Genomic DNA, 26,010 nt, shown 5'->3' on the forward strand with positions numbered 1-26,010 from the left:
GAAACAGTCTAAGGTCTTCTGTCTGACTTTATTCACAATTGTAACAATGCTCTTTAATGAATGTTCTCTCAGTAAATGATAGGTCTCATCTATCATCAGGGCTGTTTATAAGTTAATTGGTTACAAACAAGGGAATATGTTACTCCCACTACATAAAACAGCTCTGTAGCTAATCATGCTCACATTTTGTTTAAGGCAAGGACCAAAATTCCTGCCAATCCCCTAAACAACAGCTCACATACTAGCCAATGAACTTGAAATGCTCCTTTCATAGTGAGCAACAAAGAAACAGATTTCATAATTGATTACTCAGTTTCAAGGGAGATTTAATATTGCTTGGATTTCTTGAAGACACAAAGAGTTCCTTAGTTTTACTCAAACATGTACCATCCCTGATAGGAAACACATCTCATTATGAAGAACTGTGATTTATTCTAGCATTATTTTCACTTACCCATTTAAAATTACTGCCTGAAGAAATATTTTTAAGTGAGAAAAATATTACATTCATTATAAGGAGGGAAAGAAAACCCCATGTAATTTTAATTCACTTTGCTTTAAAGATACATGATTACCATATTTTAAAAAATCACTTTTAAAATGAGGTAATGTGTTAGAATGGGTCATGCCTGTCTAGCCTTTACCTAAGGAAAACAAAAGGAAAACTGGACTTGGCACTCTCTTGCACAGTTCATCTCCATTACAGTTTGCCTGAGTTTTGGATCTGAGACCAGGTTTGCCTGTAACCTCAAAGAGTAATCATGCCCCCCCCTTTTTTCAAAATTTCCTTTTGATCATTTCAAACAGTTCGTCTTTCTGAATGGGAAAGAGTAGAAGAAAAGAATGTTGAATGAGGTTAAGTAAACGGAGAATCTGTCACATAAAGCAAGTTTAAATCCCAGTAAGAGCATCCATGCAGGACAAACGGAACCATTATTCTTTTGAAAACATTATTCTTTTAAACAGTGTGTAATGACATCCTCCCCAGAGACTTTCCATGAAAAAGAAAAAATGCTTCCGCAGAAGTCATCTTCTAGATTCCACATATAATGAGGGAAGCATAGTTAAAAGTCAAACTTATGTTTTCTCTTTGTAAATAGGTCAAAATTAGAACTGCAAAGGTACTCAGGAGTTTTTTTCTGAGTTCTTTCTTTTTTAAAAAAATTTATTACATATGGGTATTCCCATGAACCAAAATGAATAGTAAGAGGAAAGGTACTGTTATTACTTTAGATCTATAAATCAGTGAATGTGTTCTTACTCTAAAATTTAAGCCAAATAAATTTTCTATTTTCAAGGGAGAAATACATCAGGTTCAAATATGCTGAACATAAGTAATTTATTCTTTAAGTTCCTCCTAAGTATATCATCTTCATATAATCAAACGTCAATTGTGGATTACATTTCCAGTATTCTATGTTCTTGTTACCTTCTGAGGACATGAGTGCAAATCACTATGAAAACTTAATGCTTAAAAACAAATTTTGGTGTTATTTAAATATCAGATGTTGGCTGTTGTTTTAAATGTTAATATGTTTAAACAACAGAAAAGTCAATAAACAGAGAAATTACTTATTTTGAATCAAATACTACTTTATAAGTTTAATGAATGCATGTCCAAACAAAAATCCCACCTCAAAGATTTCAGAAAATGTGAATTCATTTTGAATGTAACCCGTTACACAGAAGAAAACACTAGAGAAAAAATCACAATTATGATCTGTTTATTTAGCAAAATAAACTTGAAGAAAGTTTTCTATTAAAAACATTAAGAATCATATCCAGATTAGACTCCCTATATTCTTTGGTATTAAAATTCGGGATATAAAATACTTTATTTTGAAAAGTTTAGTCATGGGGTCTAAAAGAATTTTCCATAGAAGGAAATACAATATTAAGTTGTCTGTAATTGTCTTATTTATTGAAAAATCAACAAATGTATAAAAGCAACCAATATATGCTTGCAGAGACAACATCATCAAGGAGATTTTGTGTATAGGTTTCCTACTGGAAACAAGTTTTAAGTTTCTAATGATCTTCTGCTATCATTTTTTCTATTATATGAATAGATATCCAGTTCCAATAATGACAAATCCTGTCACTCATTTCTTATAATTCTTGGAATTACATGATTTGGTATTTTTCACAATACGGTATCTGGAAATAGCTAACGGCATTAAATTTAAATTAATAATTATAAAACCCAATTCTTTCTAAACCTTTTTTTTATTTACCTTAAGAAAAAATATTTAAAAATCAAGCTTTTTATTTATTTCAAGAGTAGTACTTTAATCACTCCTAAATCAGCAAATCCAACACTTCCAAAAACACTAGGGGACAAACAAGCTATTCTTATTCCTTCGATAAATTCTTTGCTGCTCCAATTCTGATTTTTCCATGTCTCTGCTTTCTTGTATGAAAATGTCTTCCCTTAACTTACTAAAATGAATCTGAGGGGGAAAAAATTCAATAACAAACTGGGGCTTTTTTGTTTTGTTTTTTTTGCATAGACTCTTTGTGATCATAAAATGATCAAACAATTTTATGGCTTCAGTGCTAACACTGTGACTGGGAACAAGACGAATACAACCATAATAAAATACAGCTATCTATTAGAAGGACCGCATAAAGACATCTTTGGCCATATAGACTCTGGGACCTCTGGAAATAAGTCAGCTGCATTGCCAACATGACAAAGAAAATCGCAATGTTCAGAATCAAGAACAGTCTGGTGTAGGAAGCAGACAGCGACGGAGCTCTGCTATGACTAGTTGTCACCATCCGCGCCTGTCCAAAACGGCCTTTCATCAAGGCCCCATTTTTATGTTTTTCATATGTTACATCTGCAAAATCTAAAAGGTCTTTCATTTCTTCATCTTCATCTATGGGTAGTTCTTTCTGTGCCAAAATCTGAGCTTTTTGTCGAATTTTTTTTTCATTGACTTCGATCTGTGCAAAAATATCAGGGACAGCATCCACAAATTTATAGCGTTTGCCTGATCTTCGGTTTTTCTTTGACTTGCCTTGCTGCTGCTGCTGTTGCTGTGATATGGCAAAAATCCTGTCAATGGCCTCCTCAGTCTGTCTCTTATCTGAAAATCTCAGCAGGCGCTCAGCAGTTTTCCTAAAGCTAGCTGTGTTCCGGACTCGGGATAGGATCTGCTTCTCCAGCAGCTGGAACACTGGCTTAAAATGCTGCAGGTTATGTTCCACAATAGCAGTGTAGTCCTTCACCTCAGGGACAGTGGTGCTCTTGATGGCTGAATTCCAGTCAAACAGAATTTCCTGGCGATCTGCAATGACCTGTGCAAAAGCAGACTGTCCTGTGGTCTCACCGGTCCACAGGTAAATTGCATAGGCATGTTCACTTGTGGCTATGAATACATCCAGTCGCTGAGAGTCTCCGTGGATGCTGAAGCTCTGAACATCTACAGATGGCCCTATGAAGAGGTAAGCTGCCCTAGTGATGGGACTTCGGAGATGCATGGTGACATTCACATAGTTTGTTCCATTGTAGGGATAGCCCCGCGGGTACGTCACTGAGGCAAGAGTTGCTTTCTCACTATAGCCAGTATCATCCATCCAGTACATTTTATAGAGTCCATCTCGCTGCCTGATGAAAGCCCCATGGACACCATCTATTACTGTCTCCTCAAAAGGAAAATCTACATTGTGGAAGAAACTTGCTGCCATTTCCAGGGGACTCTCCTCTCCCAGGTGTATTTGGTCCACAAGGAGAAGAAGCTGTGGATGTAGAAGGATCAGATTCCTCTGAATGTTCTTTAGGTTGAGCCGGGGATTATAAGCTCCCACACCTTCCCCTCGGATGAAAACCACTCCATCTTTCTCCATGGCTGCAACCACTCTTCCCTGACAGTTAGCAGCCAGGTCATGCTTGTATTTAGACCATTTTGATGAGCAGTCTTCTGTGACCTGACCCTCCCAGGGAGAAAAGCAGCTCTTTGACACAGCTGGAGAAAACATTAGAACATTGTTGAAGAAGGTATATTTTGGCCCATAGAGAGCCTCAGTAATGAAAGGCACACCATTAGGAGCAAAAGTAAATGAGTTTTGATCAGGATGTTCGTGCCCTGCATTAAAATTTCTCCATCCTTTGATCCACTCTTTGTATTTGTTTCTGTGGACAATGTCATATATTGCACGTCCCCCAAGTTTTCCTGACTTGAAGGAAAGGAAAGATCTATTGACTTCTGCAGGCAGTGCACTTCCATAAGTCACAACACCCCAGTCTTCAAAATAATGCAGGGTAGGGGTGCCAAAATCTGGAGGAGGAACCGATTTCAAGCTGGCATCATACCTGAGGGAATTAATTTTTAAAAATTAAATGGTTTTCCAATGGAAGTGAAAATAATACCAGAACTGGTGCCACATGGTAATGTGGCTGGAAGAAACAACACACAAATGTCACCCAGAGCACCTACAGTGCGGACTATATTAGGGACACTTCTGAAAACACAGATAATTGGCATGCACAAGGGTAAACCTCTGGTGACTGAAGAAGAGTACAATTTGTGATCCTTGCGTTTGAGACTTAACTGACTTCTGTTGCTAATTTCTACACGGACATTCTTCACTTGACAATTTCGGAGCTGCCACCCAAACTACTGGGCCCCACAGATATAAGCATTTCAAACTCAAATTTCTAGCCAAGAGGCACCTTTTCTAGGAAACTCACGTTAGGATCTGGGGTCTTAACAAGCCTAGAATTGTTAAAGGAACTGTTTGCCAGGAACTGATTTTATTGACTGGTTTGAAATCAGTTCCTCCTCCATGTTTTTTTTTTCTAAAATAATTAAAATAGGGAGGAACTTCACACAATAGATAAAAATGTATGGCCAGTGTTACATTTGAAAACATAAATGGGTGAAATTCCAGGAAACTATCTAATATTAGCAAGTTTAACATTGTGATAACTACTGCCTAGAGCAGCTCTAAAGGTTTATTTTAACTTTGTTTTAATTTACAGGTAATGCCATGCTTCTTAGAAAAGAAGTGACTTCTAATTTTTATTTATGATAAATGTTTATTATTAAAGTAATACAATAATTAACTTTCACAGTGATTAAGAACAAAGGTTGTTTAAATTAGGAAGATTTCCAAACATAATAATGGAGAGGAATATTTATTTTTGAAGATCTTGGATAGCTGCCTTGACAAAGCCATGTGATTTGCTGCTCAAGGAAAGAGAGGTGGACTCACATTATTAGCTCTTGTATACTTGGCCTAGTACAGTCAGCACTCATGGTACAGTTGATCTCATTGCCCTTTGATTTGCCCTTTCATCTGTTGTTCTAGAGTCTCAGTTTCAGGACATCAGAAATCACGTCTCTACTGAGGTTGAGTATACTGTTGGCTTAATTGATATGATTTAACAAATACAAGCTGAACTGGCCATCCTTCTCTCAGTTTTTGATTGGTTTGTATATTCCTATAAAGGCAGATTTTTAACTAAGCTTAGACTTAGCATTAATCTGAATCCAATAGTTGGCTTTGTAGAACTCTCTTGGTTACATATTCATGGTAAGCGAAAGTATTACTTTCTTTTTACTATTAAGTAGTTACTCCACATCCCTCAAAGGAGCCCCAATGGTTGTACATTAATATATTTAGCTCATCTATGAAAATAGTTATAAAATGCTAGTTAAACTAGAGCGTTACCACTTTTCTAATGGTTTTTTTTCCTCCTTAACTGTGTGAACTTTGAAAAAAAGAATAAAGAGAAGCAGACTATAATCAGCTTATTTTGGAGCTGAATGCAAATTTCAATAGCCTGAAAGTCATCAGGGATTAATGATTAACTAGTTCCCTGTAATTTTGATTTTAACTTATTGGATGCCAACAATATATTTGGCAATATTTTAAAAGGAGACACAAGCCTCTCCTTCTGGGCTTAAAAGATTACGGCAAAAAAAATTACACGGTTCTTTTATTATCAAAGTGAAGCTGTCAAATACTGTCAAGCACTTTTAAACATTTTTGAAAGTTTAGGAACAGCTTTGCTATTAGAAGATTATAATGCTCCATTTACCAAAACAAAACAAAATATTTTACTACCTTCTTATTTTCATGTGATCATAAGAATAATCTGTGGCTTAATTTTGTGGCTTTCTTCTTAAATGATTTTAAAAATGGTGCTGAATCAAATCAAGCTTTTCTATGAAATAGAAAAGGCCTAAGACATCTCTAATACAAGAGAATCAAGAACTACACTGCGTAATTATATCTTGAATGTAAAGAAATGTTTCTAGCAGTTTCAAATATTGTGGTAGAAGTTAAACTAAAGCTGCACATATTTAGGTAACATGGAGAAGAAGTTTTAAAATGGATTTTATATTAGTATTTCCTTTTAAATGCAAAAAAAATAGTGCACAGCATGAATAGCACCCCCATTACTTTTTCTCTTTAAAGCCAACCCAATGTGTCATACCAGAGAAATTCTGTGTGCAAAGTGCACCAGCGCTGCCCTTTGGATGGTGTCCCTGGACCTTCCACCACACGATTCCTTCTGATTTGGTCAGCCAGCCAGTTTCCACTGCCATTACGCATGACAAATTTATCCAGGAACACTAATTGGCTTTCTGGACCATAAAACCAGTTGTAATTTGAATCTGCAATGGCTACAGTTCTTTGAAACCCTGGGGAAGGAAGTTTGAAAGAATTGAGATCAGCTTAAAACTGTACATTCACATAAAGATCTAAACAATGATTTTCAAACCTAGCTGCAAATTAGAATCAGTGGTGTATTTTGGATAAAATAAAACCATGATGTCCATGCTCTATCCCACATCAATCAAAATCAAAATCCCCCTGAATGTCTTCCATAAATCTTGTGTGCAAGCTTGTATTTGTTATGTGGCAATTTGTCATTGATAACAAATGTGTCACACTTAAAAATGTATATAAACATTTTACCCTCTTTGTTCATTTTTCAATATCCACATTATGTACAACTATATTTGCATCTTTGCATGAATATCCTCTTGTACACAGTAAGTTCCTGAACCTGGAACGAGTACTAGCTCTCCCTCAGCTCAACTTGCATTCCAGGCCAGGACAATAACACAAAGTACTCACATTTTATTTCTAATAAAATTAGTGTATATAAGTAATATAATGCAGGACAAAAACTTAACTCCCAGAAAAGATTCTGTTGGAATCTGTTTATGTACTGCTGGAAGTTAAAGAAGTAGAAAATGCAAGGATCATCAAGCAAAGAATTGTTATTGGATTAAGGAAGGAAGAAAAAGAAGAAGAACAGATATGCTCCAGGTACTCTTGAAAAAGAAGACTGGGAGAAAACTCTGGGCCAGATAAGAATAACCATCACCAGAATCCAGACTATCAACTGTAGCAAAAAGGAGATTGCAGTGGAGAACAGATTGCTAAAACACAGAATTCTCTTAAAAATGCCATCATGATTGTATTCATATAATTCACAGCTAATAATTTCTCCTTCTAATCAACTAGTAAATGCTTTTCCAAGTAAATCTTAACATAAAATGTGATAGTACAAAGATTACATCAAGTCTGTGAGCTCCTTGAGGGAGAGAATATATTTTATTTCTCTTTAAATCCCCTGCCTAGTCCAATGCCTGGCATATAGATGTTCAATAAAAGTTTATTGAATTAATAAACACAAACATGTGAATGCTCCCTTTACAGGCGTTCCTGTTGTCTTTTCCAGTTTAGAAAGTAGCCACAAGCACAGCTCAGGGTAGACTCAAGCCCTTCGACTCAGCCTAAAATGGCTGGCTATTAGAAGTCTGCTCAAATTATAAGAAGCACTGGGACCTCTTAGAGACTCCTTTCTTTAGAAGGACTTTGTTTACCAAGATGAACTGCAAGACAGCCTCTGCTGTATGTCTAAGAATAAGCAATAAAGAATAGGCTCTGTATGTAAGTCTAAAGTAAATCTTAAAATGATTATTTTGTTCACAGCGTTTTTTGATAACTAATCCAATTAAGGAGCTTCTAATCCATCTGTATTCAACCAGAGCAAAATGGTTTAAAGACTGTATTTTGTGTTATAGGTCTAGAATTACCAAATAAAAATTGTATTTTCTGGGGGCAGGGAGATCCATCTTGATGAAAATTTATCTCCTAAACTATTTCTAATACCTTAGTTCTGTTTTACAAATAAAGTGAATTACAAAGCTCTCCTAGAAATAAATAATTAAAACACATGTGCATGCACGCACACCCAGGCACGTATTTTAGAGCCAGTTGTCTTACAAGGCCAAACTACACAGCAATATTAAATTGGAAATTTTATAGAAGTTGTTGCTTTTGTTTCATTTTCTATATACTATACTGGTTATTTTTTAAAAAAGAATAATAAATCATCAACACAATATGTAGGTATAATACATTTTGAATTATGTCTATGTGGTTCTGAAGAAAAGATAAGAAATTAAAACCTACAATGGGATTGATCAGGGATCACAGAAAAAGAAAAACTGACATTTAATCCTTAATGTTAATATTTTATTAGATTTGTAAAAATGAGTTTATGAATATTCAAGTTTGTGTGTGTGTGTGTGTATGTGTGTATATGTGTGTGTGTGTGTACATATGTGTGTGTAAAAATGGAAGAACTGTGGGGACTAGACATTATATTTGATCCATTATGCTCCAACCTTTATAATACCTAAATCATAAAACCTCATGTTGGCTCAAAGTGCTTTACCCATATGCAGCTTTTAAATTCAAAATTTTCTCTGTTTTTTAAACAAATAATCACTTTAATCTCAGCATAAGAAACCTCATTTCTTTTCTTTGCCTAGCTCATTTTCATAGTCAGAAAAAAATTATAACTGTGCAACATTTTCCCACTTCTAAATCCTCACTATACCTGGCAAGATGGTTCTGTACATAAATGCAAAGTGTTGTTTGAGCCATGGATGGCCAAAGTGGTTGATGTCAAAGTGCCTCTGAACAAGAAACATATACTGGAAGAGTGATCTAGTGGTGTAGCTGCCATAAGCAACTCCTTCATAGAGGGAGCCATCTGTCACTTCCCGGAGTAAGACCAGAGATTTCTCCATGATGGTCAGAACTTGTTTGGTCCATAAGTAGGCTTCCTGGAGGTACCCTGAAGGATGAAAACACATGCAAACAATGACAAAAGACTGTAACAAAGCATAAACAAAAACATGACCAAATACTAACCTGAGTTATCTGACAAGTTTGTATTATTACAAATTACATTATCAACCTCTCATCCACATTATAAACAACACCCTGTCAATCCAGGTTTGTAGTGAGTCCATGATGTGAGTTAAAAAGTTCTTGAACACAAGTCATTTATCAATTAAATGAAAATAAACCCTTAAGTATCAAGTAATTTCCCAATTATCAGTAAACTAAAACTAACTACATCGTGTATAAGATCACAAATGACATGTAACTTTGTAAGATAAGATTTGTACATTGAGACTCTTATTCAATTTTCCTAAAAAAAATGCCTGAAAATATATTTAAAGTTTACCGCTTTGTAAAACTTACAGTGTTATTTTATAGAATTTGTAACAAGATACAGCATTATAAATGGTAGACCATCTTCAATTTGTCCTGTCATTAGAAGACAGTCTCTCATTACTTATGTGCTTTTAGATTTCACAGAATTTGAAAAGGTAGTACTGAAGAGTTGAGAAATCTTTGGAATGGAAATCTAATGGTGAAAAAAAAAAAATTCAAGTGTGAGTCCTGAGTCTGCCAATAGTGAGCTGCATGACTTTGTTCAACTACTTTTTAAATCAGTTACATTTGTTCAACTACTTTTTTAACCAGTTACATTTCTCAATCTCCCCACTGAAAATTCAAAATCTAAAACATCTTATAAAATCTTTTGGACACAGAAATGCTAGCTTTCAAGAATTCTTACATTTAGACAAAAATAAGAACTACTTACATTTCTTCAGCATTTATAATTTACAGAGCACTGAAAAAAATCTTCCTTAATTCTTTTAAGGACCCAGTTAAGCCTTGTTACCCCAAATCTACAAGAAGGTGCCTTATTCCAAACCTATGGCACATGACACAAAATGAATAGAACTTTGATCCAAACCTAGGACTTTACCATGGTCTATGAGGTGTGTCAGGTGTGAGGACTTCCAGAACTCCAGATGCCATTAGTTCTGGGCCTAACCCCAGGCCCCAGGCTATGACCTGGCCCCCAACTCACAAAGACAGCATGCTTGCAGGCTTGGCTGTAAAGGGGTGACTACTAAATGTCCCTTGACTCCTTCTGCCACCCAGCTCCGTACCAGACATGGCAGTCTTCTCAATACTTTTCTAGTTCCATCCTTTGTCATTTGAATTTAAAATTCCAGTCATCATCATCTTTTCTTTTCTTTTTTTCCTCTGTGTCTTCCTTCTCCATATCCGTTTCCATGGAGGTACCAACATGACTGATGCCTAAAACCAGGCCACTGCTCCTTGGATACCACATTACCTGATTTTCCTGGTTTGTTTTTTTCAAAAATCCCCTTCAGGCATTGTCCACTAAAATACTTTGTAAACTATAGATCTCTGTTAGTACAAGGTACTGATATTGTTGTTAAAGGAAGATTTTTTTTCCCTAAGACTTAATTTAAAAGCAATCCTTGGTTGATTTGATAAGGGAGAAAACCAGATTTGGGTAAAATCTGTTGTTGAAGAATCTATAAAATGCTGAGTAATTCTTATGGGGTATATAAATAAGAGTCAAATTATTTAGATTTCCAAGGTCCAATTACATATTTAGTATTCTAATAATTCACAGGGATCTTAAGAACTCTTTTTCCTAAATACAATCTCAGTCATTTCTAGATTTTCAAAGGAGCTACAATTATGCTAGCTACAAGAACAAAGAAAATGTGACATTGGGATGTATATAGTATGTTAATGCAGAGTAGCTAAACAATCCACAAAAGTTCTTTCTAATTTTGACTTAAACAATCTAGTCTGGTTGCTTTAAATCTTTAGAGAAAAAAACAAGAATAGTGAAGTTATGAGTCATATCTGTGTGCTAGGAATATTTATTTCAAGTAAGACCTTCATTTATTCCAGACTGGCTAACTTCACTGTCAAAATGAATATTTGTCACTGACTCTATACTGTAAGAATATGGCCTGGAATGATTACAAGTCATAATTAAGTACCATACAGGCTAATATAACTAGCAGAAATTAAGGAAGGTATATCCTTTAATTAACTAAGAGATGCCCTGAGTATTACTTCATTTCACAGGTTTAGTTAGGATACAAGTATGAACATGTACCTAAGAAGAGTTATAAAAATGCTTTGCTTACTACATGGCAACAATGACTGATGTCAGGTCAGGCATCACCTTGGCCATGATGTGATCACACACACCTTGATTCATCAGAACTAGGCTTCCTGTGAGCAAAGCCATGCAGTTGGTGGGCTGATGATTGTGCAGGTATTGAAATCCCCATCCTCTCCTGTATGAAGTTTCATACATATATCCTGAGGCATTGGCAATCACTTCAAGAAACTTCTCCTGTTGTGTCTTGCTCAGGTAGTTGTATAAGAAGTCATAAGCAGTGGCAAAACCAACCAGGGAGTGAGCAAGTGGAACTTCATCCCAAGGAGCATCTTTCACCAACCTGCAAAGAAAAATGAAATACATAAATGAGTGCACTAGGGCTCAGCTTTCAGCACTTTTCATAAGTGTCTATTTTGCAGAACTACAGGGCACAAATGCAGAGATAATCCAAGAGGTTTTAATGACATAGAATTGACTTCCTTCCACATAAGACAGAGGCATAAAGTATGACTCATGAAAGTTAGAATTAACACTTTTTTTTCTCCCAGACTTATGGCAACATCAAGTTTAAGAATTTTTACTTTTTGTGTTTTCCTTCTTGATGAGAGGTGGTAGAAAATATTCAAAGAGATCTAAAGCACAGAACATGTAATGGCAAGGCAAAATTCCCTGGAGGATCTGCTCAACCAGAGCTCAACCCTTCCTTTCCATTACCTAAGGGGCTCTCAGTTCTAAGTAACTTATGGCTATGTTTTTAATAAAGTTGAACAGGAATATCAATCTTATTTCCTATGGCTGGTCAATGTGAAGGTGTGATCGTCTACAGCCCAAGACCTCTCACTATAGATAGACTTACATGGTTAACACCACAATGGGAAGAGTGGCTAAAAGGCTAATGTAAGTGGGTTCTGATTCTACCTCAGAATTTCTATATTTCCATTATTTCCCATAAACTGCACTGCTGTTAAGGTCCTTCGAATACCTTTCAGTGAAGTCTAAAAGCTGACCTGTGAAGTATTACAGTGTCATTTACTAGGCAGCCAAATTATTGTCTGACTCACTAAAATATTTTGCAAATACTTTAATAGTGTGTGGCCTGCATTAAAGGAAGTAAAAAAAAGATCATTCACAATCAGAACTAAAATGAATTATCCATAAAACTCTTCTCACCTGTTCAGGAAGTATTTGAGTAATCTTGTAGAGAGGGCAACAAACTTAAAGTGTACTGTGCTTGGGGAGATCGAAGAAAGTCCTCAGGAATTATGCTGCTGCTTCACATTCTATTCCATGATCCCTGAACCATTGTGGTAACTGAGTAAAACCTTTCTGCTTTCTCAAAGTGGCTTAAAATTCATAAGACTAATTTGAAGAGCTACAAGGAAATGTCATATTTTGAAATAAAACTATCAATATATGTATTTAGAAGATAATGATGCTTATGTATTAAGGAATTAAATATGAACATTTAATAGTGGGGATAATAACTCCCTAATTTACAAGTGGAGATGAGCATAAATTTTGAGATGTTTATAACAACAATAATATAAGATGAAAACATCTGATATGTATCTGTAATTAAGCTACAGGTTCTCCCAATGCTATTAGAGTTGGAGTTAGTGAAAATTAAGATCCAATATTTTGCCCCAATGAACTCCAAAGACCTTAGGTTAAGTACATTTTTAAACATTCTGAGAGATCAACTCTTCCAGATTATGTTCTTCTTTCATAAGTTTATGCTAGAGAAGATATCTTGGTAAGTCCTTTCCTGGTGATTCTGTAAGAATTTCAAAACCTCCCCAAATGGGATTCCAACATGGCGGCGGGCGCGGAGAGATCAAGTCTCTGACCTCTTCAGCTGTGCAGGCATAGGGAGTCGTAAACAGCCTAAATCTGTTTGCTCAGGATCACTAGGCAATGCTGAGCTGACATGGATCCGGGGCGAACAGTCTGGGCCTCTCAGAACACACACTGAGCCCGGATCGGCTGAATTCAAGCTCCCGGTCACCTGCTTCCCGCAGACAAACATCTGTGACTCAGCACTAATCCATCCGGCTGAAACAACTGGTCAGCCCTTCTGATCCTACGGAGGTAATGCCAACCGAGCCTTCATAGGTAGTGGCCACAGGTTTGAAACGGGGCTTGGGAGAGACAGTAAGGACCCACCCGTTGCATTGGTCACCCAGCAAAGGGAAACGAACTGTCGCCATTTGCAAAGATTCCACCATGGCAGAGAACTAATGTCATCAAACTGCGGCAGAGGAGATAACTTCATTGAAACCTGCGGCTACAGGTGTGTAATTCCCTAGCCTTCCCTCTCCACATATCGGGGAAACCTTAAGGGCCCCTCCCAGCTCTCCCGTGAGCGCAGTAGCCAGACCGAGGGAATTAGAGGTGGTGCGGGACCCGTGGCACCAGCTACCAGGGGCGTGGCTACCGGAGGGCAAGTAAAATTCGCTGAGGATTCTCAGCCCCAAGCTCTACAAACTTAGGGTCTGAGGGAATGGCAAACTGGAAGAGTGTGCCCAGTCATTCATGAAAACAGGGCTCCCGGGAGCAGCAGACCTGGCGTGTACCCAGTATTGTGGTGAGCGGCACCTGTGAGAGGGGCCTGGCTAGAGGAAAAGTGGGGAAGTGACTAGACACAAGAGGAGGCCCTAGGCACTCAGGATTGGAGACTCGCCCAGTCTGGGAGGAGCTGCTGCACAGTGATTGGTTCCCGCTTATTGACAGGAGAAACTTGGCCTGGTGGGCACAGCGCCACCTACTGGAAGAGAAGTTAATCAAACTCAAGACTGCATTTATCAGTTTTTTTTTTTCTTTTCTCTTTTCTATTTTTTTTTTTTGATTTGGGTTTTTCTTTCATTTTCATTTTTCTTTCTTGTTTTTTAAATTTTTTCTTACAATTTTTTAAAATTTGTTTCTTCCAATTTTAATTTTAATTTTTTTATTACTTTTTTTAAAAAAAAAATTTTTCTTTTTTTATTTCCTATTTTTTCTTCTTTTGTCTTTTCATTTCTTTTCAATTATCTTATCCCCCTTCCTTGAATTCTACCTGCTTACTCTCATTCTCTTTAGTGACTTCTTCCCTTCCCTTCTAATACCTTTCCTCCCAAGCATCAAATAAATTTATAGGAGAGTAAATAGTAACTCAGCAGTCAAACAGAACAAGAAGTAACATGAGCAGCTTCAAAAAGCAAGGAAGAAAAGGAGTACAAACAATGCAGGACAGCCTAAATATTCAGGAGGACCTAGAGTCATCGGAAAAATGGTCATATAAAGAACTCAAGGAACACCTTAGACAGATGGAATGGAACCTTAAAGAGGATACGAGACAGCAAATTCAAGCAGCGAAAGAACACATTGAGAATGAATTACATAAACAGATAAAAGAAGAAGTTAAGCATCTTTATCAGGAGATAGAGATTATAAAAAATAATCAAACAATAATTCTAGAAATGAAGGAAACGATAAACCAAATTAAAAACTCAATTGAGAGTATCACTAACAGAGTGGAGCAAGTAGAAGCCAGAACGTCAGATAATGAAGACAAAATATATCATCTTGAAAAGAGTCTAGCCAACTCAGAAAGGCTGGTAAAAAATCACGAGAAAAACATCCAAGAGTTATGGGATAACATAAAAAAACCAAAGTCATCGGGATAGAAGAAGGTACAGAGATTCAAACCAAGGGAATGAGTAACCTGCTGAATGAAATAATTACAGAAAACTTTCCAGAAATAAAAAAGGAAACAGATATACAAATTGAAGATGCATACAGGACACCGAGCACACAAAATCACAGTAGACCAATGCCAAGACACATTGTTATGAAGATATCCAATATACAGAATAAAGAGAAAATATTAAAAGCTACAAGAGAAAGGAGACAGATTACATTCAGGGTAAACCAATAAGGTTAACAATGGATTTTTTATCACAGACACTGAAAGCAAGAAGGTCATGGAACAATGTATTTCAAACACTGAAAGACAACGGATGCCAACCAAGAATTCTGTATCCAGCAAAATTAAGCTTCAGGTATGACAACGAAATAAAAATCTTTCATGATGAACAAAAATTAAAAGAATTTGCAGCCAGAAAACCAGCATTGCAAAGCATTTTGAGCAAAACACTACATGAGGAAGAAATGAAAAACAATAGCCAAAACCATCAGAGGGAAGTGCCTCGGTAAAGACAGAGGGCGAGGGGAAAGATAATCATGGAGAAACAAACTAAATTTTTTAAAAAAAGGATAAATAATCAAACATGGATGGAAGTACAAACCATATATCAATAGTAACTCTGAATGTTAATGGCTTAAACTCTCCAATAAAGCGACATAGGCTGGTATCATGGATTAAAAAAACAAATCCAACAATATGCTGCCTCCAGGAGACACATCTGATTGGAAAAGACATACACAGGCTGAAGGTGAAAGGATGGGAAAAAATATACCACGCACACGGTCCTCGTAAGCAAGCAGGGGTGGCCATCCTCATATCGAATAAAATCGACTTCAAGACTAAGTTAATCAAAAGGGATAAAGAAGGACATTATATACTGTTAAAAGGAACCATTCACCAACAAGACATAACAATTAGAATTATTTATGCACCAAATAATGGTGCTGAGACATTCATAAAACAAATTCTCCTCAAGTTCAAGAATCAAATAGACCGCAACAAAATAATTATGGGTGACTTCAACACACCTCTCTCACCATTGGACAGATCCTCCAAACAAAAGTTGAATAAAGAAACTATAGAACTCAATACCACAATCAATAACCTAGACTTAACTGACATATAGAGAATATATCAACCATCATCAAATGGATATACTTTTTTCTCAGCAGCACATGGATCCTTCTCAAAAATAGACCATATATTATGCCATAGGGCAACCCTCAGTAAATATAAAGGGGTGGAGATAATACCATGCATTTTATCTGATCATAATGGAATGAAACTGGAAATCAATGATAAAAGAAGGAAGGAAAAATCCTTCATCACATGGAAAATGAACAATATGTTACTGAATGATCAATGGGTTACAGAAGACATAAAGGAGGAAATAAAAAAATTCTTAGAGATAAATGAAAACACAGACACAACATACTGGAATCTATGGGACACAATGAAAGCAGTTTTAAGAGGAAAATTCATCGCCTGGTGGTCATTCCTCAGAAAAAGAAAAAACCAACAAATAAATGAACTCACACTTCATCTCAAAGCCCTAGAAAAGGAAGAGCAAAACAACAGCAAATGTAGCAGAAGGCAAGAAATAATTAAAATCAGAGTGGAAATCAATGAAATTGAAACAAAAGAAACTATTGAAAAAATTAACAAAACTAAAAGTTGGTTCTTCGAAAAAATAAATAAGATCGACAGACCTTTAGCCATGCTACCGAAGAGAAGAAGAGAGAGAACTCAAATTACTAACATATGGGATGAAAAAGGCAATATCACAACAGATGCTACAGAAATACAGAAGACAATTAGAAATTATTTTGAAAACCTATATTTCAATAAAATAGAAGATAGTGAAGACATCGATAAATTTCTTAAGTCATATGATTTGCCCAGACTGAGTCAGGAGGATACCCACAACTTAAACAGACCAATATCAATGGATGAAATTGAAGAAGCCATCAAAAGACTACCAACCAAGAAAAGCCCAGGACCGGATGGGTATACAGCAGAGTTTTACAAAACCTTTAAAGAAGAATTAATACCAATACTTTTCAAGTTATTTCAGGAAATAGAAAAAGAGGGAGCTCTTCCAAATTCATTCTATGAGGCCAACATCACCCTGATTCCGAAACCAGACAAAGACACCTCAAAGAAAGAAAACTACAGACCAATATCTCTAATGAACCTAGATGCAAAAATCCTCAATAAAATTCTGGCGAATCGAATACAAAAACACATCAAAAAAATTGTGCACCATGATCAGGTAGGATTCATCCCTGGGATGCAAGGATGGTTCAATACACGGAAATTAATAAATGTTATTCACCACATCAATAGACTTAAAGATAAGAACCATATGATCATCTCGATAGACGCAGAGAAAGCATTCGACAAAGTACAGCATCCCTTTATGTTCAAAACATTAGAAAAACTAGGGATAACAGGAACTTACCTTGACATTGTAAAAGCTCTCTATGCTAAGCCTCAGGCTAGCATCATTCTGAATGGACAAAAGTTAAAGGCATTCCCTCTAAAATCTGGAACAAGACAGGAATGCCCTCTATCACCACTTCTATTCAATATAGTTCTCGAAACACTGGCCAGAGCAATTAGACAGACGAAAGAAATTAAAGGCATAAAAATAGGAAAAGAAGAACTTAAATTATCACTATTTGCAGATGACATGATTCTATAACTAGAAGACCCAAAAGAGTCTACAAAGAAACTACTAGAACTAATAAATGAATTCAGCAAAGTGGCAAGATATAAAATCAACACGCATAAATCAAAGGCATTTCTGTATATCAGCGACAAAACTTCTGAAACTGAAATGAGGAAAAACATTCCATTCACAATATCCTCCAAAAAAATAACATACTTGGGAATCAACCTAACAAAAGAGGTGAAAGATTTATACAATGAAAACTACAGAACCCTAAAGAGAAAAGTAGAAGAAGATCTTAGAAGATGGAAAAATATACCCTGTTCATGGATAGGCAGAACTAACATTATCAAAATGGCGATATTACCAAAAGTTCTCTATAGGTTTAATGCAATGCCAATCAAAATCCCAATGGCATTTCTTGTAGAAATAGATAAAGCAATCATGAAATTCATATGGAAAAATAAAAGACCCAGAATAGCAAAAGCAATTCTAAGCAGGAAGTGTGAATCAGGTGGTATAGCGATACCAGATTTCAAACTATATTACAGAGCAATAGTGACAAAAACAGCATGGTACTGGTACCAAAACAGGCGGGTGGACCAATGGTATAGAATAGAGGACACAGAGACTAATCCACAAAGTTACAACTATCTTATATTTGATAAAGGGGCTAAAAGCATGCAATGGAGGAAGGATAGCAACTTCAACAACTGGTGCTGGGAAAATTGGAAATCCATATGAAACAAAATGAAACTGAATCCCTTTCTCTCGCCATGCACAAAAGTAAACTCAAAATGGATCAAGGAGCTTGATATCAAATCAGAGACTCTGCATCTGATAGAAGAAAAAGTTGGCTCCGATCTACATATTGTGGGGTCGGGCTCCAAATTCCTTAATAGGACACCCATAGCACAAGAGTTAATAACAAGAATCAACAAATGGGACTTACTTAAACTAAAAAGTTTTTTCTCAGCAAGAGAAACAATAAGAGAGGTAAATAGGGAGCCTACATCCTGGGAACAAATTTTTACTCCTCACACTTCAGATAGAGCCCTAATATCCAGAGTATACAAAGAACTCAAAAAATTAGACAATAAGATAACAAATAACCCAATCAACAAATGGGCCAAGGACCTGAACAGACACTTCTCAGAGGAGGATATACAATCAATCAACAAGTACATGAAAAAATGCTCACCATCTCTAGCAGTCAGAGAAATGCAAATCAAAACCACCCTAAGATACCATTTCACTCCAGTAAGATTGGCAGCCACTATGAAGTCAAACAACAACAAGTGCTGGCAAGGATGTGGAGAAAAGGGTACTCTTGTACATTGCTGGTGGAACTGCAAATTGGTGCGGCCAATTTGGAAAGCAGTTTGGAGATTCCTGGGAAAGCTGGGAATGGAACCACCATTTGACCCTGCTATTGCCCTTCTCGGACTATTCCCTGAAGACCTTAAAAGAGCATGCTACAGGGATGCTGCCACATCGATGTTCATAGCAGCACAATTCACAATAGCTAGACTGTGGAACCAACCCAGATGCCCTTCAATAGATGAATGGATAAAAAAAATGTGGCATCTATACACAATGGAGTACTATGCAGCAATAAAAAATGACAAAATCATAGAATTTGCAGGGAAATGGATGGCACTAGAGCAGATTATGCTTAGTGAAGCTAGTCAATCCCTAAAAAACAAATACCAAATGTCTTCTTTGATATAATGAGAGCAAGTATGAACAGAGCAGGGAGGAAGAGCAGGAAGAAAAGATTAACATTAAACAGAGACATGAGATGGGAGGGAAAGGGAGAGAAAAGGGAAATTGCATGGAAATGAAGGGAGACCCTCATTGCTCTACAAAATTACATATAAGAGATTGTGAGGGGAATGGGATAATAAACAAGGAGAGAAATGAATTACAGTAGATGTGGTAGAGAGAGAAGATGGGAGGGGAGGGGAGGGGGATAGTAGGGGATAGGAAAGGTAGCAGAATACAACAATTACTAATAGGGCATTATGTAAAATTGTGGATGTGTAACCGACGTGATTCTGCAATCTGCATTTGGGGTAAAATTGGGAGTTCATAACCCACTCCAATCTAATGTATGAAATATGATATGTCAATAGCTTTGTAATGTTGTGAACAACCAATAAAAAAATAAAATTTAAAAAAAAAAACCTCCCCAAACAATATTTCATTCCCCTTTCCCCTTCCTTGCTTTTCTGTCCCCTTAGCAGATGTACGTGTATGTCTGTGTATGTTAATGTGGGTGTATGTGTGTATCAGTCACAATAGGATCTCTAGTCATAGAATCCTATGTAGCACATAATATACTCTCAATAAACATTTTTGGAAAGAAAAGACAAAGGTCACCAATCTATAAAACCAGGCCACACTGTTGACAATGATTATGTGATCATTGTGAAATCAGGAATTTGGAGGGTTGCCTTTGCATTTATTAATAACTTCAGCTTTGGTGATATTCCCTGGTGCTACCTTTGGTGATATACCCTGGTGCTAAAAAGACTAACATTGACCAAATGGTTAAGACCAAATGGTCACAGAAAAAGCTGCCTTATTCTAGCAGGTCAGCTTACCAGGGTGTGTACTGCTTGTAAACAGAGAGTGAGAATGTGAATTAATTCCCTACTTCTAGGAAAAAAAAAAAAACAATTCAGACTGAATGCTTATTGTCAGGGAGCTAGAAATATGTTCCTGGCTCTCAGGGATTGGTAATCCTGACAGAGGCCAAGTTATCTAAGTTATCTGGTGCCTAGCCCTGTGTTGTTGAACCAGGTCATGATGCCTCTCTAAATGACAGCTATACCCCACCATGATAAAAATGAGGTCAATGAACTACTACTACCTACCAACCTTCATGCATTAGCCAATGGATTTACCGATTTATTTGTAATCTTTTTTTTTTTTTTTTTTTTTTTGCAATGCTGGGGATTGAATCCATGGTCTCAACATGATAGGCAAGTATTCTACCAGAAACCACATTCCCAGCTGCATGGGTTTATTTTTATAGGTAATAGAATACTTAGTATAATCCTCAAACTTCAAGAGATATTATCAAGCAAATTTTTGTGAAAATTCCCATGCCCCAATATAATTTTTATTATTTCAAGGATTTCCCAATTCAACAAAACACTAGCATACAAGTAAACGATTGGTTTATGGTCCTTCGAGCCTGAAGGACCCATCCCTCATTATAAAAGCTGACCTGTAATATCTGTATTTAAAGAAGGCTATCTAGATTCTACACAGTCATACCAAGCCTCAGATTCAAAGTGTAGTAATGGAAGAGACCATATTTTATAGTCTCCTTCATATTTTATAGAAATGTGCTCCTAGCCAATGGGTGGCAGCAGAAGAACTCTTATTGTATGGGTGTCTGATTCTGACCAGTGATTAATAAATTCACTGGAAAAGCTAGTTAAGTGAAGAATCATTAAAATAAATAAATTAATAAAGCAGACATCAATTTGTGAATTTTGTTTCAACTTAAAATACATTTATATGTGTTCACTAATCTTTTAAATGTGAATCAAAGCCCGTTCTTATAATATGGGTCTATGGATGAAGTTTCACTGTTATTTACTGAAAAGAACATACACATATCATCTTAATGTCCAAGTTTGATTTCTTCATTATACTGAAAGAAATAAAAGACATTTGTGAAAGAATGTAGAATCCTTCCAGATTTTTAAGTTCCCCCCAAATTGTTTGCAAATATCATCAAAATAAAATCACAACAACAATATTTTTTACAGTAAGTTGTTCCACAGGATATAAATTGGTTTTAGAAACATTAGCTTTTTCCTTCTTGAACTCACACTTCATCTATTTACACACTATTACTAAAATTGTGTAATTACATGTGTCATTGAAACTGGGATTAACCATCTACAAAACAGCAGCTAATTCATCTCCCTACTCAGTGCACTGAAATGCTTTCCTGATGAAATCAGTGAGAGGGTCAACAAAGGTGGATTTATTTTCATATTGAATAACTTAATGGGTAACCTCTGAAAGATGAAGAACCCAGTCAACAAACATTCAAAATAATAAAGGTACGATATTACACAACCATGCAGTGGAATGTATTTTGATGTAAATCAGTATGAAAAGTTTGTTAACATGGTTTGCAATTCTACACTGTGACTAATTTTCATAGAACCACCATCAGTCTAGTTTTAGTATATAATCAAAGAAGAATATCCATAATTATATGAAATGGTTATTAAAATGTGCTTCCCTTTTCAATCACATTTCTTCGTGGAGCTGTGGCTTTCTTCATATACTTCAACCAAAACAACACACTGCAAAAAATCTGAACACAGAAGTAGTCCTGTGAGATTTGCAAAGATGAAAAACATTTTCTATCTTACAAAGTATCTTACAAAGTACTTTTCATTTTCAATTTTTTTCCTAAAAATGTTATTTATGTTAACATGAAATGAGTGTACTATTTTTAATATAATAAATATGAATGAATACTTTTTAAACTTCCCTTTTAATTTGCAAATGACAAAGTTTACTAGACATGGCCCCAACAAGCAATGTTCTTTAATGTACTCATTAATTTTTAAGAGTACAGAAGCATCCTGAGTCCAAAGGTCAAATACTGCTATTTAAAATATTTTCAAAGGTGAATATATATGAAATAGAATGATTTGAAAGTGGAAAAGAACTATTAATTTCCTGGGTTTGAAGGTAGGGTGTTGGTGGGGAAATAAAACTTATCACAAAGTGCTGTTTCTGCAAACTGAATTGCGACCACAAAAGGAAGAAAAGAGGCATAAACATCTTCTCAAAATTTAGCAGCCTGATTCTTCCAAATTTTATTATGACAATTTTATAAAGCTAGACAGCTTCCATTATTATAACTGCCTTCTGAACTATTGATTATGCATAGAGTACTATAGTAGGGAATCCAAGTGTATATTACTTAAAATTTGACAGTTTGATTAAATAACCAATAAAAAGTCTAGTAAAATATTGATGTTTTATATATATCTGTATTTATTAATGTTCAAATGACTGCATCTTAAAATTTTTCATATAGTTTTAATAAAAATTATTTATAGAAAACAATTACCTATCAAAATATTAATTTTTAGTTTATAAAGTCCATATAATATTACTACTGGAAGTTTATAGAGTCAAACTGCTATAACAAAATGCCACAGACAAGGTGGCTTAACCAACAAAAAAGTATCTTCTCACAATTCTGTGAGGTAGAAGTCTGATACTAGGGTGCCAGCATACTCAGGTTTGGATGAGAACACTCTTCCTGACTTGTAAAAATGGCCAGCCTCTGTCTTGCTGTGTGCTCCACGTGGCTTTCCTAGTATATGCATATAGGGAGAGAGAGCACATTCTTGGTGTCTCTTCTCACAAGGGCCTCAGTCTGGTAAACTCATCTAAACCTAACCTCATCTAAATCTAATCTCCTAATGGTCCCATCTTCAAATATGTCCACATTGCTGGTTAACTAAGACTTCAAAATGAATTCAGGGGGGATACAGTTCAATCCACAGAACCTGTCTACTTCACTTAGACAGTAATTTTAAAACAAATACTCAGAATAAAAGAAATTACCATTTAGAATATAAGTGGTGCCAAGAGATAACTAATACTAATTTAAATTAATCAACAGTATATACGAAATAACTACTAGAATTAATGGGGTAATTCAACTCTCATTTTATAATATATTATGGCTATTAGTCCTATTTCTAGCACTTTGAAGAAACTAACAATTTTATATCAGGCTTTCCATATGTGGATATATTCTGAAAATATATTATATATTCTAAATTTGTAATTTTTAAAGTGTGTTTAAATGAGAAACTACAATTTGTTAAATCTTTCTGGGAGAACTAAACCAAAATGATCCTCTTCTTCTTCTTCTTTTTGTTCATTTTCAGAATAATATATAGTACAGTTTTATAAACTTAGAATATATTTACTTATAAAATCATAAAATAGAAAATTTGTGTAAAAAAATCTGATTCTAGACACCAAGATAGTTCCAGAACTATAAATTTTAGAGAAAATGAAATAAGAATTACAAATTTAAATTCAGAACAGTGAACTCTTCAGAAACTCCTAACTACAAACTTAAGTAGAGTAGCCTCAACTCCATATCAGCTACCTTCATTGCAACTGTCTCTAAGGGTCACTACCACTCCTTGGCCTGCAGTGTCCACACAGAAACACCATCAAAATATGCCAAAGTAAGGTCAACTCTGTTTTTAAAATCCGAAAGTCTCCTGAAGGTAGCAACCTGAGAGAAAGTCCTTCAACTTTCAAGAAGTTAGGATAATTGTGTATTGTATCTCCTTTTAAAACCATGACTAAGGCGAAAGTAATTCATTTCCCCCCACTCCATTTTACATGTGAAAAATAACTATGAAAGTTAAATGTCAGTTAAATCTTTTTTTGGGGGGAAGTATAGGGATTTAACTCAGGGGCACTGGACCCTAAGCCACATCCTCAGCCCTATTTTGCATTTTATTTAGAGACAGGGTGTCACTGAGTTGCTTAGTGCCTTGCTTTTAGCTGAGGCTGGCTTTAAAGTTGCGATCCTCCTGCCTCAGCCTCCCAACCTGCTGGGATTACAGGTGTATGCCACTGCGCCCAGCTACCAGTTAGATTTTGTAAGCCATTCCTATAAATTTAGCCTAATCAGGAAGTGGATTTCTAACCTGTGGCTTTTCTTAGGAAGCACACTGGGGCCTTGACAGTAATTTGCCACAAGCAGAGTGAGCTATAATATGGAGGCTTGACCTAAAGGTCTTGGAATAGGTGCTCAGTAATGCAAGTAGCATATTCAGTTAAACTTCAGTCTGGTTTGCATATTCAAGGTGTCTGATCAGGTGGCTAGAACTGGCTTTGTCATTGCAAAGCAAAATACCGGATTTATCGATACAAGTGAGAGGTTATACTTCACGTATTAATTAAACACACAGTATGTTAGCCATTACATACTTTATTTCTTCTTCACAACCCTCATTCGGTGTTACATCCACATTTTATAGATGGTAAGAAGAGAATCTGGATAGAAAAGTAATTTGGTTCAAGATCATATAGTTAATTTACATGACGAAGCCAAGGACGGAATCCAGAACTATCTGAATCTATACTTGTCTTTACTTCTTCCTGATGAGGAGAAGCACTGTGCTTTCAAAGTCACCAAGGTTATAATAAGAATCCAGAAGAAGAAAGTGCCAGAATTAAGGGACCTACCAAGAGGCAAGCAGAAAGTATTTCTGCAGAAATCTAATAGTATTCTAAGCCCTGAGATTTTCATGACACCAGACATGAAATATGAGAAAAGGACCACACAGTAGAAGTTACTACCATTTTGTGCTCATATGGCTGCTCAGGATCCACCCCAGGAACCCCAATCACAGAGTTCCCAAAACAAGTCTCTCCCTCCCCACAGACCTCTGATGAGCTTAGGGCTCCAAAGGCACTCCAGGGAGAGCTGGCCTAGGGGATGGTGGATCCCACCTGCATGCCCAGAACCTTCTGTCACATCAGCTGAGGACAAAGACTCTCTCCTTGACTCAACTCCATCCAGGCTCCTCTGAGCCTTCTTTTCTTTGGCTCCTGACCTGACCTTGATCTACAAAGGTTTGGAAAAACACTGTAATAGTTTCTAACATCTCAAGGTCATATCCCTAAGATGACCCTCTGGTTCCTGAAAGTGCCTGCCTGAGAAAATCAAGCCTCCAAAACAATGTACTCTTTGTTCCTGCCAAAGTGCCCTATTTGAAGACAGGGTCTCTTGTCTTCCAGTCTGTGGGAGGACAGAACCCTACTTTCAATAATTGCCATCCAGCAGACACAGTGTCCCAAACGCAGGCACAGTGACCAACCTTTGAAATTTTCACTTCCTTAGTCCTACTAAAACCCTGCCTGGTCCCCCTGCATTCCTTTGTTCTCCCTTTAAATTGCCTATCACTTCTATACAAGTTAAAGTTCAGTTCCATTTACACTGGACCCCTTTCCACATTGAAATAGTTATTACTGATTTAAATATGTCCTTACCACTTTAACTAGTGTCCAGTTTTATCTTTGATGGTGGCCAGAGCTAGAGGAATAGACATATACAATGTGCTCTTATTTCAAGATTTACTTTGGGGGCAAAACTACTTTTCCTATTTGGAAAATTGCTAGAAAGGTAACAGTATAATAAATGGAAGTTGATCAGTATCTTCAAGAAAAATAATTTATGAGCCCAAAATATAAAAGATCATTTTCTTCCACAATCTATATTTCTATATTTAGTATATCACTAGATGTAAGATAGCAGAACACTACCACTTAATTTCATTTTAATGC

General features: G+C 36.1%; 1 protein-coding gene across 3 annotated transcripts in view; it reads right to left on the reverse strand.

The window, feature by feature from the left end:
- Positions 1-1,768: 1,768 nt before the first annotated feature.
- Positions 1,769-26,010, reverse strand: part of Dse (dermatan sulfate epimerase) — a 70,291-nt gene continuing 46,049 nt past the window's right edge. For 2 of the 3 annotated variants that reach the window (XM_026414995.2, XM_077801809.1), the window contains 4 exons: positions 11,377-11,630; positions 8,873-9,112; positions 6,449-6,656; positions 1,769-4,318 (listed from right to left, as the gene is read on the reverse strand). In XM_026414995.2, coding sequence (XP_026270780.2) covers positions 2,557-4,318; positions 6,449-6,656; positions 8,873-9,112; positions 11,377-11,630 — 2,464 coding nt within the window. In that variant the 3' untranslated portion in view covers positions 1,769-2,556. Of the gene's footprint in view, positions 4,319-6,448; positions 6,657-8,872; positions 9,113-11,376; positions 11,631-26,010 lie in introns of those variants that run through there. The other variant, XM_077801810.1, reaches the window with a different exon arrangement.

Source organism: Urocitellus parryii, chromosome 8, assembly GCF_045843805.1.
Source record: "Urocitellus parryii isolate mUroPar1 chromosome 8, mUroPar1.hap1, whole genome shotgun sequence".
Taxonomy (NCBI): domain Eukaryota; kingdom Metazoa; phylum Chordata; class Mammalia; order Rodentia; family Sciuridae; genus Urocitellus; species Urocitellus parryii.